The sequence below is a fragment of the Sphaerodactylus townsendi genome, linkage group LG01, assembly GCF_021028975.2.
Source record: "Sphaerodactylus townsendi isolate TG3544 linkage group LG01, MPM_Stown_v2.3, whole genome shotgun sequence".
Lineage (NCBI taxonomy): Eukaryota > Metazoa > Chordata > Lepidosauria > Squamata > Sphaerodactylidae > Sphaerodactylus > Sphaerodactylus townsendi.
The window spans coordinates 99,673,775-99,691,650 of record NC_059425.1 but is presented as its reverse complement, the minus strand read 5'-3'; the positions used below and the strand labels follow the sequence as shown (position 1 = coordinate 99,691,650).

General features: G+C 42.8%; 1 protein-coding gene across 1 annotated transcript in view; it reads left to right on the top strand.

The window, feature by feature from the left end:
- The first annotated feature begins 6,164 nt into the window (after positions 1 to 6,164).
- Positions 6,165 to 17,876, top strand: part of AKAP12 (A-kinase anchoring protein 12) — a 102,158-nt gene continuing 90,446 nt past the window's right edge. The window contains exon 1 of the mRNA XM_048488819.1: positions 6,165 to 6,596. Coding sequence (XP_048344776.1) covers positions 6,456 to 6,596 — 141 coding nt within the window. The 5' untranslated portion in view covers positions 6,165 to 6,455. The remainder of the gene's footprint in view (positions 6,597 to 17,876) is intronic.

Below are 17,876 nucleotides of genomic sequence, written 5' to 3'. Positions count from 1 at the left end.
ATTGTAAAGGCAGAAACAAAGAAGAGGAGCCTACATCTTCCCACAATGATATTAAAGCCTTGGTGAGTATTTAAATGCAGCTGGATTTTTACGTTATATTGAGCTGAAATAATTTACTTTGATTCCTAAACAACTTTATTTGAATGTTTGCTTTTAGAATAGAGGTGTAACTGTTAAGGCCTTTATTTTCTACTGCTTTGATTTCAGAGCTGCTTTTGTTCTTAATTTTGAGACATCCATGTCTTAAGATACAGGCATCTGTTGCTTTGGGTGATATTGTTAGGCAAAGATATGCAATCTGCCTTGAGTCTCAGTGAGAAAGGTGGGCAATAAATAAAACACCTAAATAAATACATGTGTACAGCTAATGTGTTATCTTGGCAGATATACTTTTTTCTTTTTTTATAAAAGTTTTATTTTTATAAATATGAACAGAAAAAATAAAAATAATAAAAACTATATTGGAACAACAGTTGCAATTATATAAAACGATAAAGAGAAGAATATACGTATAATCAATGATGATATAATAAACAATAGACAGTTAGTGACGATAGCACTTATGAACAGTAAATAGTGGTGTAATAATGAGCTTTAAAAAGTAATTATAATTTTTTCATAAATCATAAGATACGCTATACAGTATTTGATAAAGCTGATAGTAATATTAAGAAATATTATAAATATTATGAATTATACTAAATTAGATTAGATAAAAAGCTTGCAGTGTTGATTACTATTTTAAATTTGTAAAAAAACCCTTCCGAAATATTGAAAATTACATCCACATATCATTAACATCTATTCACAATATGTTTAAATGTTCCCACCCTTCTGACACTTTTTCAATACAACACATCAAAAGGATTATCAATACTTCATATACATCATTTCAACAACCTTCTTTTCTGCTTTCCATTTTAAAGAAATAATATAACTAATATACTTTCCATAAAATAATTGTGTGTGTTTTTTCACATTTGCATCATAATATGCCTCTATGGGAAACATTAATTGGGATACTGGAGAACTAATTTTTTTAGGTCGACTCCCATTTCTGAATAATCCATCTCTAATTTTTAATAACTCGTTCCACTTTTTAATAACAGCTTGCTGAGTATAGTCTTTCCTTTTGTCCATCTTGAATCTGCTGTCCAGCAGCTTCATTAGATGCCACTGAGTTGTAATAATGAAAGCCTTAGTACATTCTGAGTCTCAGTCTACTTGCATAAATAAGGAATTTCTTCGGTTTTACCAGTTGTTTTTTGTGTGTGTGTGATCTGCACATAGGATGGCCAGGATCTGTGTTTTGGGCCTCAGAACAACAGGTTGAACTCTTAAAGCCATTCGCTAGCCTGCACACTTGATAGCCCACCTGCCTATGGTGACTTGGATCATATGACATTGTTCCCTTCATGTTTCTTTTAAGCCATTGCAGAGACTTTCTTCTGCTGGACAGTCCCTAGCGTACATGTTGAAAAACACTGATCTTGCACATATGGAAGTGCTAGTAGAAAGCCAGATTAGTAGCAGGTGAGAGGTGTGACAGGAATTATGTCAAAGTTTCCAAGCTGCTAACTACAGCATATATACCAGTGATGGCGAACCTTTTCGAGACCGAGTGCCCAAACTGCAACCCAAAACCCACTTATTTATCACAAAGTGCCAACAGGGCAATTTAACCTGAATACTGAGGTTTTAGTATAGAAAAACGGTTGGCTCTGAGGTGTGTGTTACTCGGGAGTAAGCTTGGTGGTAGTTGGTGGCTTTGCTTTGAAGCATCTGTGCAACACTTCAAACGGGTGAATCACGACCCTAGGAGGGTTTGCTCAGAAGCAAACCCCACTGCCAGCAACCGAGCTTACTCCCAGGTAAAGGATTACGCTTTAGTTCTTCCCATGAAAATCAATAGGGTTTAACAGCGCTTAGCAGGGTTACCTACACTGTTTCCACACAGCCACGCTGGGAGGTGTGTCGGCGTATACAATGCTGACACCCCCCTGGGACCGTTTGCATGAACGGTCCAGGTAAAGGCAGGGAAGACGGCGCAGCGCTGCGCCATCGCCCGAACGACGTACCTTCCCTGCGACCTTCCGGCACATCGCCCAAGCCAGGGGACACGCCCCCCCTGCCCTGCGCGACAGCTCTGGAGTCGCAGGGCAGGGGGGAGTGTCCCCAGGCCTGGGCGATGCGCCGGAAGGTCGCAGGGAAGGTACGTCGTTCGGGAAAGTTCAGGAAAGTTCGCACAGCAGCTGCTGGAAATCGCTGTTTTCAGAAAACCTCGCTCAGGGAGCAAGGTGGGAAAATGGCAGCTTCGCACCGCTGGGGGGGAGCGAGGGCGGCGCGGCTGCGATGCAGCTGCGCCCCCCCCCATGCGAACAACTCCCTAGGGACGCCGTTTTTGCCGTCCCTAGGGCGCTGTTATTGGCCCATGCGGAAAGGGCCCAGGTCTTAGGTTTAATGCTAATAATCTCCCTGAAATAATTACACTATTATCACATGACGAACTCTGTGCACGTGTGCCCACAGAGAGGGCTCTGAGTGCCACCTCTGGCACCCGTGCCATAGGTTCACCACCACTGATATATACAATTAGAGAAGGAAAGAAGTAACCTGGCATTTTACTTTCAAATCATAGTTAATTTCAATCCAATTTCAACTTTTAAAAACTTGTTTTGCCTGGCAGATAACCCATTTCTTCAAAGTCACAAAACTGACTACACAAATTCATAGATACAGTATCTACTGGTATATTAGTATTGCTATTCAATGTGACATCACCATGTTGCATCTTGTGATATCATCACTGTGGTTTGCTTTATGAATCTCAGGACTTGAGATGCTGGGGACATGGCAAACCTGCGCTTAGAATTTTTATTTTTCATCATATAATGGGCTGCATACCATTTTTATTTAGTAAAAATCAAGGACAGATACTTCAACAAAATATTAACAGCCCCACCTGGGAGGTGGTGAAAGGGCTTAGTGTAGACTTGCCCCAGTGCATTTGCCCTTCATGGGGTAGAAGAAGAGTTTGGATTTATATCCCCCCTTTCTCTCCTGCAGGAGACTCAAAGGGGCTTACAATCTCCTTGCTCTTCCCCCCTCATAACAAACACCCTGTGAGGTAGGTGGGGCTGAGAGAGCTCTGAGAAGCTGTGACTAGCCCAAGGTCACCCAGCTGGTGTGTGTGGGAGTATACAGCTAATCTGAATTCCCCAGATAAGCCTCCACAGCTCAGGCGGCAGAGCGGAGAATCAAACCCGGTTCCTCCAGATTAGATACACGAGCTCTTAACCTCCTATGCCACTGCTGCTCCTTGGAGGAAGAAGATACACTAGTGGCTTCCCACCCCTCTGCCATGCCACTGTATATGCCAGAAGTTCCGGCCACAGAGGACAGTTATATCATTGCAAATTTATTGTCATCTTATGAAGAAACAAAGAGCTATCAATAAACACTGTATTCCTAGAGCTGCATTTTTGCGGGCATTCTCTCTTGAGATTTACCATACAAATTAGGATGGTCCCTGTGGTCATTCAAGCTCAGTGGCCAGGCCAGTACTATACACTAGCATCGAATACATTAGTAGGAAAGTCTTGAAATATAGGAAATGGATTCTAAGACTGACAAATCCTATATATATATCTTTATTTAAGATATTTTTGGCCTACTTTTCTCCTCAAAAGGACTCAAGGTGGGTTACAATGTTTTTAAAAATACATCTCAGAATAAAATAATCAACATTTTCAAGTACAACAATCAAAATCAAAATGGATTCTCACAATATGCAGTCTGCTACATGCAATGGCAATTAGCTAAATAGCATCTATATTCAGAGGCAAGATATTACTGAATAAACAGGGGATGGATGTTATTCCACACAAAGATCCATGACTAAACTTTCTATTATTAAAAGCTGCTTGTCAGACTTTTGTTATGTTCATAACCCAAGAGGATCTGTATTATGATGCCCTTTGGCTGCTGCAAATGTTCTTTGATACTCCCAAGATGTTGTAGCCCTTTCTTTTACATGCAAGCACATCTCTGAAGCATAGGATAGCCCATTTCCAAGATCAGCATACAGAGGACCATACAGCATACTTATACAGAGTAGGCTAGAACTCCTGTATTACCTGTAGTACATAACAGGTTGCCCTTTCCTGCCTGTCTCTCCCTGCTTCCTGGGTCCAGAAGATTGTGAATCTTGATTTTTCGATCCCTTGGGTTGATGATAGTAGATTGTGCATACCAAGTAAACTCATTTATATAGACTGGAAGGCATCATTATCAAACGTTTTCAGATAATGACAGAAATGTATAAACAAAAATATGTTTTCATAGAGAAAAATTATGAATACTGCATATTCATCAGCTATATTTCATATGGTGGGTTTGATGAAGGAATATTATAGTCTGCAAAGAAAAGAGCAATGGTAGCAAAACATAGTCTAAGAGTTGTTTCTATGGTACTAGTGCAGAATAGCAAGCAGCATATATAGAAGGAATCGTGCCATATCACAGCAGTTAGGTGTATCTTTTCTCTCTGTAGGCAGTTTTCTGACTGTAGGATTCTCCCTATCAGTGCAAATTATGACCAGATTGATATTGCCAGATGCTGTAAATGTTGCATCCCTGGTGGTGGAAGCTACACTATGTCCATAGCATTTGACTGTCAGATTCATGAATGCTTGTTAGGAAAAAATGGCAGGTCACATGTTTATTACCCACATGTCAGTGACGATAAGCATGCTGCTATGGTCAGTTTCTGCGTGAATTGCCCTTCCATTTGATCTCACTAGTGTCATATCCAATTACAAACTTGGGGCATTCTGGAATTAGTGCCACAGGTGCCAACAGGTAACAGAATTTTGGAGAAAAATGCTGAATAATACCATGTAGTTATTCCACCAATGATCTGTAATCACATACACTCCAGCTGTTTCAATTTACTAGGGGTTGTCCCTATTTTTCTGAGGACTGTCCTGATCCCTGTTAACAGCACCATAATTTTGCCCCCATTTTTCTTTTAGGAGACATAGGGACTGTCTATTGAAACAAAGTCTTGTTTGTACATGCAGAAAAGTTCTTAGAATTTCAACATTTCCATGTTCCTTGATGTTGCATCTTGACCCTTGCATAAATAGCATGCCACTGTGTACATGAATACAAAATTATCAGTGCACAGCTTTCACCAAAACTCTGTATAGGCACATTCCTTGCTTCAGAATATTGCAGAATACAGCTATCCCTTGCACATCCCTGGGGTTAGGGGTATGATGCCCCCCACAATCTGGAAACCCATGTAAAAAAATTTGGCCCTCCCTTTGTATCAGAGGAAAAGTCTGATTTTTTTCCTTTTATTTTAACTTTTTAAAAGTTATTGTGTATATTTATAATATTAAAAGATAAAATATGTTGATATTAAGCAATATTATACATATATTTTATGCATTTCTGAATTTCTAAACTTTTTTGTGTTTTCTGCTGGCTGTCACATGTTGTCTGTGGCTTCCACAAAACTCCCCCCAAATTTCCATTTAATGTCTTATGCTGCCCCACGATATATCAAAACCACCATGTGGAAGGAATAACTGTAAATGAATGAGCAAACTGTAGAGTGTGCTCAGCAATAAGCAATTGATTGGATGAGGTGGGAATCTCAGGAACTGAGCCTTATGAAAATAGAGGTGTTATCTGCATATCTCTATTTTGCTGTGAAATGATGGCAGGGCTGTGGCACTGAAATGTGAAAGAATCCATTATACTGGTGCTGTGATATTCTGGGATGCTTGCAGGGGAAGACACATCAGGCAATTCCAGACCCTGGTGATTTGTGCTCAGCACTGGAGTATGTAAGCCAGCTGGCTTTTTCAGGAGAAAACATCAAAATGCCTGGTCAGAGAGTCCGTCTCTTCAAAATGAGGAAAGGAAGACCTTGTTTAGGTGAAAGGAGAAGCCACGTTTCCTCAATAATCTGTCCTCCTCTCCTCGTGTCTGCGACCACCTTCAGCTGTCCAACGAGCCGGATCTGGGGAGGGGAAAAGACAGCACAGAGCCACCTTGCTCAGAGGTTGCGGGATGCCTCTCCAACCCCCCACCCCCTTCCCGGACTCCAGGTTTGATGCTGCAAGGCGTGTCCGAAGCTCTGCTCATGTGATGGAGCAAGAGCGAGAGGCGGGCGGGGGGACACGAGAGGAGGTCGCGGTTTTTTTTCTCTCCCCTCCCTTTTGAAAGGAGTTTGCAGAAAGCGGCTGGGTTTCTTCAGTCCCAGCCTGAGCGCTTCCTGAGCGGCCGAGAGCGAGGAGGAGGAGGACGACGCAGCAGTGTCTGGACATCTTGATTACGGCGAAAATCTCTTTCTCTCCAGTTCCTGAGCGGGAAGCCCAGAGGCTGCCCAGGCGAGGTTAAGGAGCCAGAGTCGCCCAGCAGCCGCCACACACCCGCGAGGAGCAATGGGCGCAGGGAGCTCTGCGGAGCAGCGGAGTCCGCAGGACGGGGCCACTGCAGCGGGAGAGTCCCTGCCCAGCAGCCCCGAGACAGAGGCGCCGACGGCGGCGCCGGCCGAGCCCGAGCAGTTGGAAGACCCCGCCAAGGTGAGAGTCGGTATCCCTTAAAAGAGGTGGTGGCGGCGGGGCTCTTGGCCCAGCCCAGCCCAGCTCGCTGCTCTGCCCGCGCAAACTTTCTGGTGGCGCCCAGACACCTGCGCGCGGCGCACTGGCACCTGCCGCCCCTTTGGCCGCCTGAAGCCGGGGGGGGGGGGGGCGAAGTTTGGCGGCGTGGGGCGTGGCCCGCGCGCTTGCCTCGCTTCTCCTGAGGCGGGCGCAGAACTGCGCCACCGGCTCCTCCGCAGTAATAAACTCTCCTCTTCCCTTTGTCTCGTCAGAAGCCGACAAGTCCCCGGCTCAGGCCCGGGGCCAGCGAAGAGCTGCCCAAGTGTGGCCCTCCTCAGCCCCTGCCCGTCGGCCTTCCGCCCTTAAGCGCGCCCTGTCGCAGGAACGGCTTTACGTCTTGCTCAATTCTGAGTCTGATGTGCCCAAAGGAGCGGCGGGTGGGAGGGAAAGGGCGGCGTTATGGCCACCTACCCAGGACCCGCCCGGTTTTTCCTTTTGTGTTCCCAACCGTGGTGTGGCAAGACCGCACCCTCTGGCCGGACGGGAGGGCCTGCGCCGTGCCAAGATCAGCCTGACTGCAGTCCTGCAGTCTGCCGATGCTCGGTGGTACCCAGAGCTGCTGCAGTAGAGTGTCACGTCTTCCTTAGAGGAGAGGATGGAAGTGGGAAGTGCGCCAGGGCAAAAGGCACACAAACCAACCAGAAAAGCTGTGATCGTGTCAATACTCAGTGTTTCTTGCCACGAAAAGTATCTTAAAAACTATTCAAAACCCCATATCAAGCTTCTCAAGAGTACATCTCTTGGGTAGAATAGGCAATCTGTGGGACATTTTTCAGCAGTGCACATATGAAGGGAGTGTGCGTTTTTGCACACACACACAGAGATGTGTGCAAATCATACCTGCTGTTCCAAAAAGTGCAGATGTTAGCATGAAGAAACAAGGGAGTTCAGATTGGAGAAGCAGACTTTGTTTAAATGTGATTGCTTATAATTTTGAGGAGAAAGATTTCATGCACTATGTTTATTTAGCTAGTGTTCACTGGTTTAAATTGGTGCATAAAGAACAATTACTTTCTATTGGTTCTACTCATATTTGAAGTTCTTTAAAGTATAGGAGGAACCTTTCAAGTTTTATGTTTGGAGGTTTCTGGTATCTAACATGTGGGTGTTTATACATTGTTTGGGACTGTTTTTGTGACCTTGTGTTTTAGATTTTAACTTCCAGCTAGAATTTTTCCATATTTGCTGCCCTTTAGTGCGTGCTGTTGACAGTGCTTTTAAAACAAAGCAAAATGGAACCAAACATTTGGTAAAGTGAAAAAAAACCCAATCTTCTAATGCCCTGTTTCTGAAGAGAAAGTTTACAGTGGGAAAATGGTTAATTGCTGTGGGATTATTTGGCTAAACAAATGTAGCAGTAGAAATCTTGAAATGTGTCATAAATATCTGATCAGGGTGATAAAATAATAGCTTGGGAATAATAGCTTCTAGCTTGAGAAAGAACACAAATCCTGCTGAGAAGGTCAAGCCATCATGTTTTAAACTATGTGAAAAAGTATGAATTATTACTATGTTTCAAATCCAAGAGCATGCTAACTTTCAGGAAGTGTCCTTAGAATTTGTTGCCACATGAAATCCAGTTATCAGGATAAGGACAAAGAAACGATTATTTCATTCTTGAATGTTGCTTCCATCTAAAAATCTTCTCATTAATTTTCTTCTGAACTATAAAGCAGTTGTCCCAAGGAATGCCATTAATACATTCTCAAGTGCAGTTGTTGCCCTAATGAAATCCTATATGCCACATTTGATTCAGTCTGTTTAAGCACTGACAATTGTTAGCCATAGGTAAAAGACTCTCCAGTTTGATGGGACAAATGAAGAGTTGCAGTCATTTTTCCAGCCCATTATTTTCCTTATTAATATCATTGCCATATGCAGAACAAGAGACAGGGCCAGTCTACCTTTGCAAATCTGACCTTGTTTCCTGTTCCTCTGAACAGGATACAGCCTACAGGTCTTGAAGTGTAAGAACTATCTCTCTGACCTTCAAACTCTGTTTGCAGTTGTGGTGAGGAAAGAGACTGTGCTGCATCCAAATCCCTCCCCCACCCAAATCCTTGCAACCCTGCTAGATCAGGCCAAAGGTCCATCTTCTCTAGCATCCTGTTTCCAACAGTGGCTTGTCAGATGGCTATGGAAAAATATCATAGGTAACAGCCTCCTTCTATGTGTGTTTCTAGTATCTGGAATTCAAAGGGAATCTGAAACTGACAAGCCCTATTTGAATAGCCCTACTTTGTTGCTGTGGTAGAGTGTGATGGAATGACAGCAGAAAGAAATGGAATACTGAGAACCTGCCTTTATATTTGAGGGAAAGACAGAGGAAATGGCAAGTACTTGGGAGGGTGTTTCAAAAACTCAAAATGTTCTCACAAAACACAACAGCATACAAGGGAATCGTACAAGTGGGATGTATTTATATAACAGGCAAAGCTTAGTTATAATGCTTTTAGGATGTGGATATATTGGCCCCTCACAGTGGAATTTAACCTTTACATTGACCTATCATATTAGGGCATATTCTTATCCTATATATTTAATCATTTGAACTGTGAAATACTTTAACATACATTAAATTGTCAGTAATGAAGAAATGGTTGCAGTATAGGAGCAGAAATAGAAAAAAGTCCAGTACACAAACTAATAATAATCCATCTGTGGATATACAATATCACACCTTATTATCCATCTAAATTATTTTGAAACTAGCAACAAAGTCAATTGAGTGAGAAAATACAGCAGGCTCCAGAAAACTGTGGTTTGAAAGCTGGATCCTGGCTTTGCAAAGGGGGGCAGGGAGCAGGGTGCCTGTGAAGATAGGCAGAGTTCACCCCATCTCCTCAAACACCCCCCCTCATTTGCAAAACTGGATCCCTGCTTTACAAAGGTGGGGAGCCAGCAGGGTGTTTGTTGCCTTTGTGCAGCTGCTTTTGCAACATCACCCCCTTCTCTTTGGAAAGCACCTGCACAAAGGCAGCAGAGTTCCCTACAGTGGCAGCCTTTGCAAGGGCTGCTGGGAAGTGTAGTCGATCATTGGAAGCATGCTGCTCAGTTATGTAGTAAGATAACTATCACTCCTCGTTCAGTACCCACAATCATAACAATGGTTAGAATGCCTATTTCACTAAAAAAAGAAAGAATATTACTATAGTGAGTGTAATATTTGTGGGTTGTCATATTGTTGTTATTTTTTTTAAAGTTTTGATTGCACGGTTAGATGATCTTGAGCCTATATCCTTAAAAAAGGGGTGGCCAACCTGTTCCCCACACAGAAGTGCATGTTAATTAATTGATTTATTTGTAAAATTTGTATCTTGCCTTTCTGCCCTCACAAGAGCCACCAAAGCACTAACAATTTAAAACATATGTGTTAAAATTACATTTTAAAACCATTCAATTCACCACCACCCCCCCAAACACACACATCATTAAAACAAATTAAAAAGAGAGTTAAGATACAGACCAAGAGATAAAAACAGCAGATAAAAGACTGGTCATATTAGGTTGAGGTTAATGGATTGCTTCTGCTAAATGAAGAATTTTTCAGTGGAGGAAGGCTCTTTCTGTCTGCCTGACAGAGAGAGTCTTTATCCAGTGGAGAATTAACTCTCCCCTTACCCCATGAGTCATAATGGATTCCCCTCTTGTTGGATCCAATTCATGATATGCTGCAATAGTTTATATGAAATTAACAACAAATTCATCTTGGCTTTTCTGTGCTTCTGGTATTCTTGGAAAAGTTTATCCCTTCCTCTTTTGTAGTCTGTCCTGCACAACTGGCCTCCTAATCATTGTTTTGATCTAATTCTTGAGTTTCAGTACAGAATACCAACACTTGCTTTATCCTTACACAGCAATCATTTTTTAAAAATTTGTATTTAATATGCCTCCTTTTAAAACTAGAAAATTACGTCTTTTTTGTTCCTTCAGCCAGCCTTAATCAGTACTTTAGCTGATGGTTGTGGGGAAAACTTGGTTATTGAAACATCAGGTAATATATCAATCCATATTAAAGGCAGCACATCTTGTACTGAAATACACAGTAAAATCCTTCAGAATTCTGGAAACTGCTTTTTAGACCAAACTAAGTAGTACTTGGCATGTTAGTTGTAGGTTGATACAGCACAGCACTCAAGTCTGAATTCATGAATCTGTCCAGTATTTTGCATTCTTACAGTAATTTCATTTCAGGTCTGGCTTACAAACTCATAGGCCCCTTGTTTCTGTTAAAATTTGTGAACTTAAAACAGTTTAGGTGTGCTCTTATCCTCAAGTTACAGGAACCTAGGAGAGTTGTCAGTGTGTGCATCCCCTGCTGCCTTTCCTGGCACATTATTTCCACATATCTCATAGTGAACTGTTTCCCATATTTCTCTAAACTTCAGCAGGAATGCAACCATTCTCTTAGTGCAGTGGAATGTGTAGTAAATTCTACTATATCTGATGGTATGACTTCACCATGAGCCACAGTTCTCAAGAATGTATTTTGCTTTTATATATTATCTTGTACAGAATGTCAGAGGGAGAGGAAGTGATGTATAATAGTTAGAATATCAGACTAAGACTCTGAAGTCCTTGGAGTCCAAAAAATGAAAATAAAAATGTGTTTAATCTTTGGGGATGAATAGTGTTTCCAGTGCCATGACATGGATGAGCCAGGCAAGCCTGATCTCATCAGATTCTGGAAGCACAGCAAGGCCATCTCTGGTTAGTATGGGATGGGAAAACACTGAGGGAGTCCAGAGTCGCTATGCAGAGGAAGGCAATGGCAAACCACCTCTGAATGTCTCTTGACTTGAAAACTCAGCTGCTACTTCACGGCATTTTCCAACACTACAGCCAGTCTTACCAGTACTGTTGGGCACTTGGTATCATCTTCCTAGCTATATATACCACTATCATAATTTATTCAGAGAACAAAAGTACATCTAGTTATATTGTTTTTCAAGTTAGAATTATAATAGCATAATTAATAATTAATGCTGATGTGAGCACTCAGGCTTTTAGTGTCTTATTTTTGCTCACTCAAGTGAAGACCAAAATGGAAGGAAACAATTTAGCACTTACCTTCATCTTTACCCTTGTCATAGTTTGCATATTTAATCTCCAAAATAGTTCCGACATAGTGTGTTTGTACTGATACATTAGGGCAAGATAGTAGTATGTAGTAGAGCATTGCTGGTTAGATTGTCAGCCTAATACTAAGGAGATGTGGGTTTGGTTTTTTAAAGCCGTGAAACTTAGTAGTTGACTTTAGGCTAATCACACACTCTCAACTTAATCTATTTTACAAGGTTACCGTGAGGACAAAATAGAGGATGTGGGAGCCATGGAAACTGACCTGAGCTTCTTGGAGGAGGGTCAGGATAATGTTCTGTTGAATGCCTAATAGCAGGGTGTGTGTGTGTGTGTGTGTGCGCGCGCGCACACGCAGCTACTAATGGCAGTGGCAGAATCCAAACAACATCCAAGAGCTTGGTACCTTTGAGACTTTTTCTCAACACACATCTTTCAGTTTTAAAAAAGGTTTCTCAGACAGAGAAAAAAATTCTGCCAATTTTAAAACCATGAGGGGATGACATTTAAGGGGAAAATCAGTTTATGCAGAACATTTCCTATCACACATAAACATACTTATTCTAAAACACATACATATGAAACACATACAATTTAGGATGTACCAATGCACCATTTTGTATATTTATAAAATCTGTAAGTATTAAAATACTTTTGTTTTATTAAAACAATATACATTTTACCAAATGTTACAGATAGAGCTTCATGGATTTTAGAAAAGTATAAGTTTGCTTGAACTGAAGCAAGTTTCTGAACTCTTTTTGAATGTGAGTGTGTGCATTCTTGTGTTTTCAAACATCCACCAGTTTATTTCACTGAAGGAATCTCATGACCAAACAACCCCTTTAAACCCCAAGTTTGTAGGATCTGGGTTTCCTGTAACCATGCAACTGTTGCAGAAAATTGTTTTTTAAAAATAAATGAAGGCTCAAATGGGCTTTGAGTGGAGTTTCTGCTCCCCCCAGCTATTTTCCCATGCCAAAGCAGGGCTGGAGGGAAGTTATTTTTCAGTTTTCCTGCTCTGTGTCTGGGAGGCAGAATTCCTTCTTCCTCCCATGGTGATGTTCCAAGCCTATTTGAGTTCCCCACAGTGGCTGTGTAAATGTGGGGAAACCAAGTTAGCCTGGGCCCAACTCTTCAAAAACTGAGATGTAGGGTGGCCCTGACAAGCAAATGAGAAACTAGAAGAGTTTCCCATTTGCTTTGCCACCATGTTGCAGGACCATTATAGCCCAATCCTATGAGGGGGCAAATGGACCAATGGAGCTGGTTCAGGGTGGTGCTGGCACATTTGCCCCCCCCCCCGCCAGTGTGAGGGGCAGCCCCGCCAGTGGAGAGGGCAGAGACGCACGATGTCCAGATGACCCACAGTTCCACAGTGGTGAAACCCAGAAGTGGGTGCCACTGGGGAGCTACATGGGCATCTGAGTGGAAGCTGGTGTGGGAAGAGGGGAACGTTTCCAGGGCTGGAGCCCATTTTAGTCACTTTCCACCCAGGCTTTCAAGCTGGGAATGCAGTGGCCAGGGTCTCAAACTTATGCCATTGGAAAGGTGGTATAACTCCATTCTGCTCTATGGAGGGCTTTTTAGGCAGCTGGGTTTTTTGTTTGTTTGTTTTTGCCCACCCCCTGCCTGCATCACCTGAAAGCCCTCTGGAGGTGACATTGCATCATAGCAGCAATGCTGTCTCTGGCTGCTGGGCATTTGTGGATTGGGCTGTTATACTCAGTTGATTCCTGTACCAATTATCTGAACAGGTTCTGTACTTAGTATCATTTAAAAGTATTTTCCAACATGAAGCCCCAAGATTGTTGGTTGTTTAAACATTCAGCCATTTGCAATTTCATTGTTATTATCAGTTTTGTTTAACTGGACCTAAAAGATCTGCAGCTATGTGAATTGGTAACAGATTCATTTTAAAATCTGTCTTAGAAGTCCTGTACACACATCCTTCTGAAAATGAAATTATTTCATAAGATTGTTCTCATTTTTTCCTTGCATTTTGGGGGAAATTATTTTCCTGAATTTTTCTATGTTCTTCCAAGGCTTCCCATTTTTAGTCATGTGACATGGGGAGCTGCTGTTAGAGAAACACCCTTTCAAAGTCTCCTTGGGTGCTCCATTCTCCATTGGTGTATGGGTCTTTGGATCCAGATTAGATATTTTCTGTGGCCAGTAAGGACATACTTGCTATTGTTTACAGCCTCCAGTATTTTGCAATTATAGCAGACAAATTTAGAAATGTTGTGTGGTTTCCGGGCTGTATGGCCGTGTTCTAGCAGCATTCTCTCCTGAAATTTCACCTGTATGCCAGCCACAGATGCAGGCGAAACATCAGGAGAGAATGCTGCTAGAACACGGTCATACAGCCCGGAAACCACACAGCACCCAAGTGATTCCGGCCATGGAGGCCTTCAACAATAAATTTAGAAATGGTTGTACTAAATAGTAAATTAGCATAATTAATGGAAATTTATGACCCAGGACACTCTGTAATATTGCTCTTCCCCTTCAGCTGTTTTCTAAGCTCCTTTAGTCCCTCAGATGAATCAGAAGTTCAGCTGCATTGACATTCTCCTTAATTCAGAATTTCCTGAACTTGGACTCTTCTTCTGAACAGGTCCTTTTTGAATTTTTGAACTGGGGTTCTTCTGAATTGATCCTTGTGGCCCTTATAACACAATACCAGTAATCTGTTTCATAGCTGACTATATATAGATCCTCATTTGCAGTTGCCTGTCTTACACTCTAACCTTGGAAAATGGGAGTAAAGATAGTAAACAGCTTTTTTAATATCTTGAAAACACACCCAGTTGTAGACAATCACACCGCAGAAAGTGCTGGAGTTTGTTTCTTCTTTCCTTCTTGAAATATGTCCTTGGTTCTTTTTAAAAGAGTCCATAATATAAGCTGTGGCAGGCAAAATTTAAAACAACTATAACTGCCCTTGAGCCTTCACTTGGAGAGCCCAGTCTCATCAGTCCTTGTAAGCTAAGCTGGGTTAGTAGCTGGCAGGCCAAGGAATACCAGGGGTAGAATCATAGAGTTGGAAGAGACCACAAAAGCCACCAAGTCCAACCCTCTTCCATGCAGAAATACACAATCAAAGCACTCCTGACAGTTGGCCATCCAGCCTCAATTTAAAAACATCCAAAGAAGGAGACTCCATCACACTCCGAGGAGTGAATTCCACTGTCGAACAGCCCTTAATGACAGAAAGTTCTTCCTAATGTTTAGGTGAAATCATGTTTTCTGTACCTTGAATCCATTACTCCTTGTCCTAGTCTCTGGAGCAGCAGAAAACAAGGCTACTCCCACTTCAACATGACATCCCTTCAAATATTTAAACATGGCTATCATGTTACCCCCTTAACCTTCTCTTCTCCAGACTAAACATACCCAGTTCCCTAAGTCTCTCCTCATAGAGTATGGATTTCAGATCTTTTACCATTTTTGTTGCCCTTCTCTGGACACGTTCCAGTTTGTCAATATCCTTCTTAAATTGTGGTGTCCAGAACTGAACTCTAATTGAGGTCTGACCAATGCAGAGTAGAGTGGTACAATTACTTCCATTGATCTAGACACTATACTCTTATTGATGCATCCCAGAATTACATTGGCTTTCTTGGCTGCCATATCACATTGCTGACTCATGTTCAGTTTGTGGTTTACGAAGACTCCCAGATCCTGTTCACATGTAGTGTTTCCAAGCCAGGTGTCACCCATCCTATATCTGTGCATTTCATTTTTTTCTGCCTAAGTGTAGAATCTTACATTTATCTCTGTTGAAATTCATTTTGGTTTTTTTGGCCCAGCTCTCTAATCTGTCCAGGTCATTTTGAATTCTGACTCTGTCCTCTGGGATATTAGCTACCTCTCCTATTTTGGTGTCATCTGCAAATTTGATTAGTATGCCTTCTATTCCATAATCCATGTTGCTGATAAAAATATTGAATAACACTGGGCCCAGGACAGAACCATATGGACAGAACCCCACTAATCAATTCTCTCCAGGATGAAGATGAACCATTGCTGAACACCATTTGAGTTTGGTCAGGCAACCAATTACAAATCCATTTAACAGTTGCCTCAAAAGTGGATCTTTTTACTTTTCCCTTTCTGCTAAAGCATCTCTGACCACACCCAGTCTCAGAAGCGTGCAGCCTATAGGGACATGGGGTCACCCCCCATGTGACTGAAAGGCTTTCACATCCTGCATGTGAGCTCCCAAAGGCACCTGGTGGGCCATTGCGAGTAGCAGAGTGCTGGACTAGATGGACTCTGGTCTGATCCAGCAGGCTTGTCCTTATGTTCACCCCAGTTGCACATCGCTGAGCCCCGCCCACCACTGGTGGCCTGCAGGGAGGCAAGGGGAGGACAGGGCTCGGAATCAGGTGGCCCTGTCACCGACGTCCATGCAGGCCCTTGCAGGCCCTGCCAGCCTGCATGGAGTCAGAGGCTGGGGGTGGGCTTGGCCTGCACAGAGGCTGGGGGCAGGGCTCAGTGGCGGGTGGCCCGCTAACCCGAGCCCCACCTGTGGCTTCTGTGCAGGCCTCCCCAGGGCCTACCGGCCTCCACGGGGGGGGGGCTTGGACTGCACGGAGGCTGGTGGGGGGGCTTGGTGGTGGGCAGCCTTGCCCCAAGCCCTACCCCCAAGCATGGGAGGTATGGGGGTGGGGGCATGGGGGCACCCCGGAGAAGGGGTTGTCTCCGGGCGCCATTTCCCCTGATACACCTCTGCCCAAGCTACATGAACCTGAAGGAGGGAAGAGAATAATAACTCTGCAAGATAGTGAAACTGGTTAAGGTGTTCATTTTGATTGTTCCCCTTTTGTTTTCAAACTTACTGTTTTAATGTTTGAAAAAGAACAGAAATATTTTTGTAGAAGGCTAGGTACTTGTGACATGAGGGTAACAAGAAAGAAAAATATTTATAAAAGTGCATATCCTTGGCAATGCCTGTGTATTACAGTCTATGGCTTATTTATTTATTTATTCATTTCTCAGTCTTATAGACCGCCCAACCCCCGAAGGGCTCTGGGCGGTGAACAAGATAAAATAACCATTACATAATAGACTGTAAATAATTTAAGTTAAAATGCAGCAATTAAGAACGACTAATAACAGCAATGCCCGCAACAATCCCTGTTAAACTCTCCCAGAAGGGGAGAAAAAGAGTGGGCCCATAGATGGTAATGGGCCCAAAATGTAGGAGGAGGCGGGGGCACTTATATCAGCGGCTAGACTCTCCAAAGGCCCGGTGGAACAACTCCGTCTTGCAGGCCCTGCGGAACTCACCAAGATCCCGCAGGGCCCGGACAGCTGGAGGAAGAGTGTTCCACCAGGCAGGGGCCAGGGCTGTAAAAGTCCTGGCCCACGTGGAGGCCAGCCGCATCATTGAGGGTTCTGCACAAGTTGTTTACAGTTAATCTTGTTGCCAAATGCTACATTTTTTTCTTTGAGTTCTGCATGTTTTTCCTCCGTTTGGTTCTGGAAATTTTTCCCTTTCACTTCCCCCCTTGTTTTCCTGAGCATTGTCACCATAATTTTTTTCTGTCCATCTCCAAGCCAGTTTCTCATGAGCGTGTGATCATGTTGAAATGATCTTTATTTCTCCACTCCACCATACAGCTGGCCCTTATCCACACCCAACCTCACCTTCATCCATTTTGTCCTCCCTTATGTCTTTCATTTTTTAAAGGAATTTAAAACAATTGTTTGTTATATTAAACTAGTGATGTAACATTGAGGCAAAGCAGAGGAGATTAAATCAGCTTTTCAACTTCACATAGAGCTTTCAATATTAACAGCTCAGGCACAGATGAGGAAGCAGGGGCAATTGGATCAGCTTTGTCAATTTTATATTGAACTAGCCTTGCAGGCAAAGATACACTGTCCACAGTTAGGAGGAAATGTAATTGACAAGGGAAGTTGCTTTTGCTGGAGGAAATTGACAAAGGACTGCAATAGTAACAACTGTGTCTTAGTGCAATTCGAGTTTGGCTGGAAATGGTGTTTTTTTTGTGGCGGCGGGGGGTGGGGGGTCTTTACCTTCAGATAATGGTGCCTGCTCCAGTAGGGTTATGGGTCTTTTTGTTTTTATTTTATGTGAGTAGTTCTCAA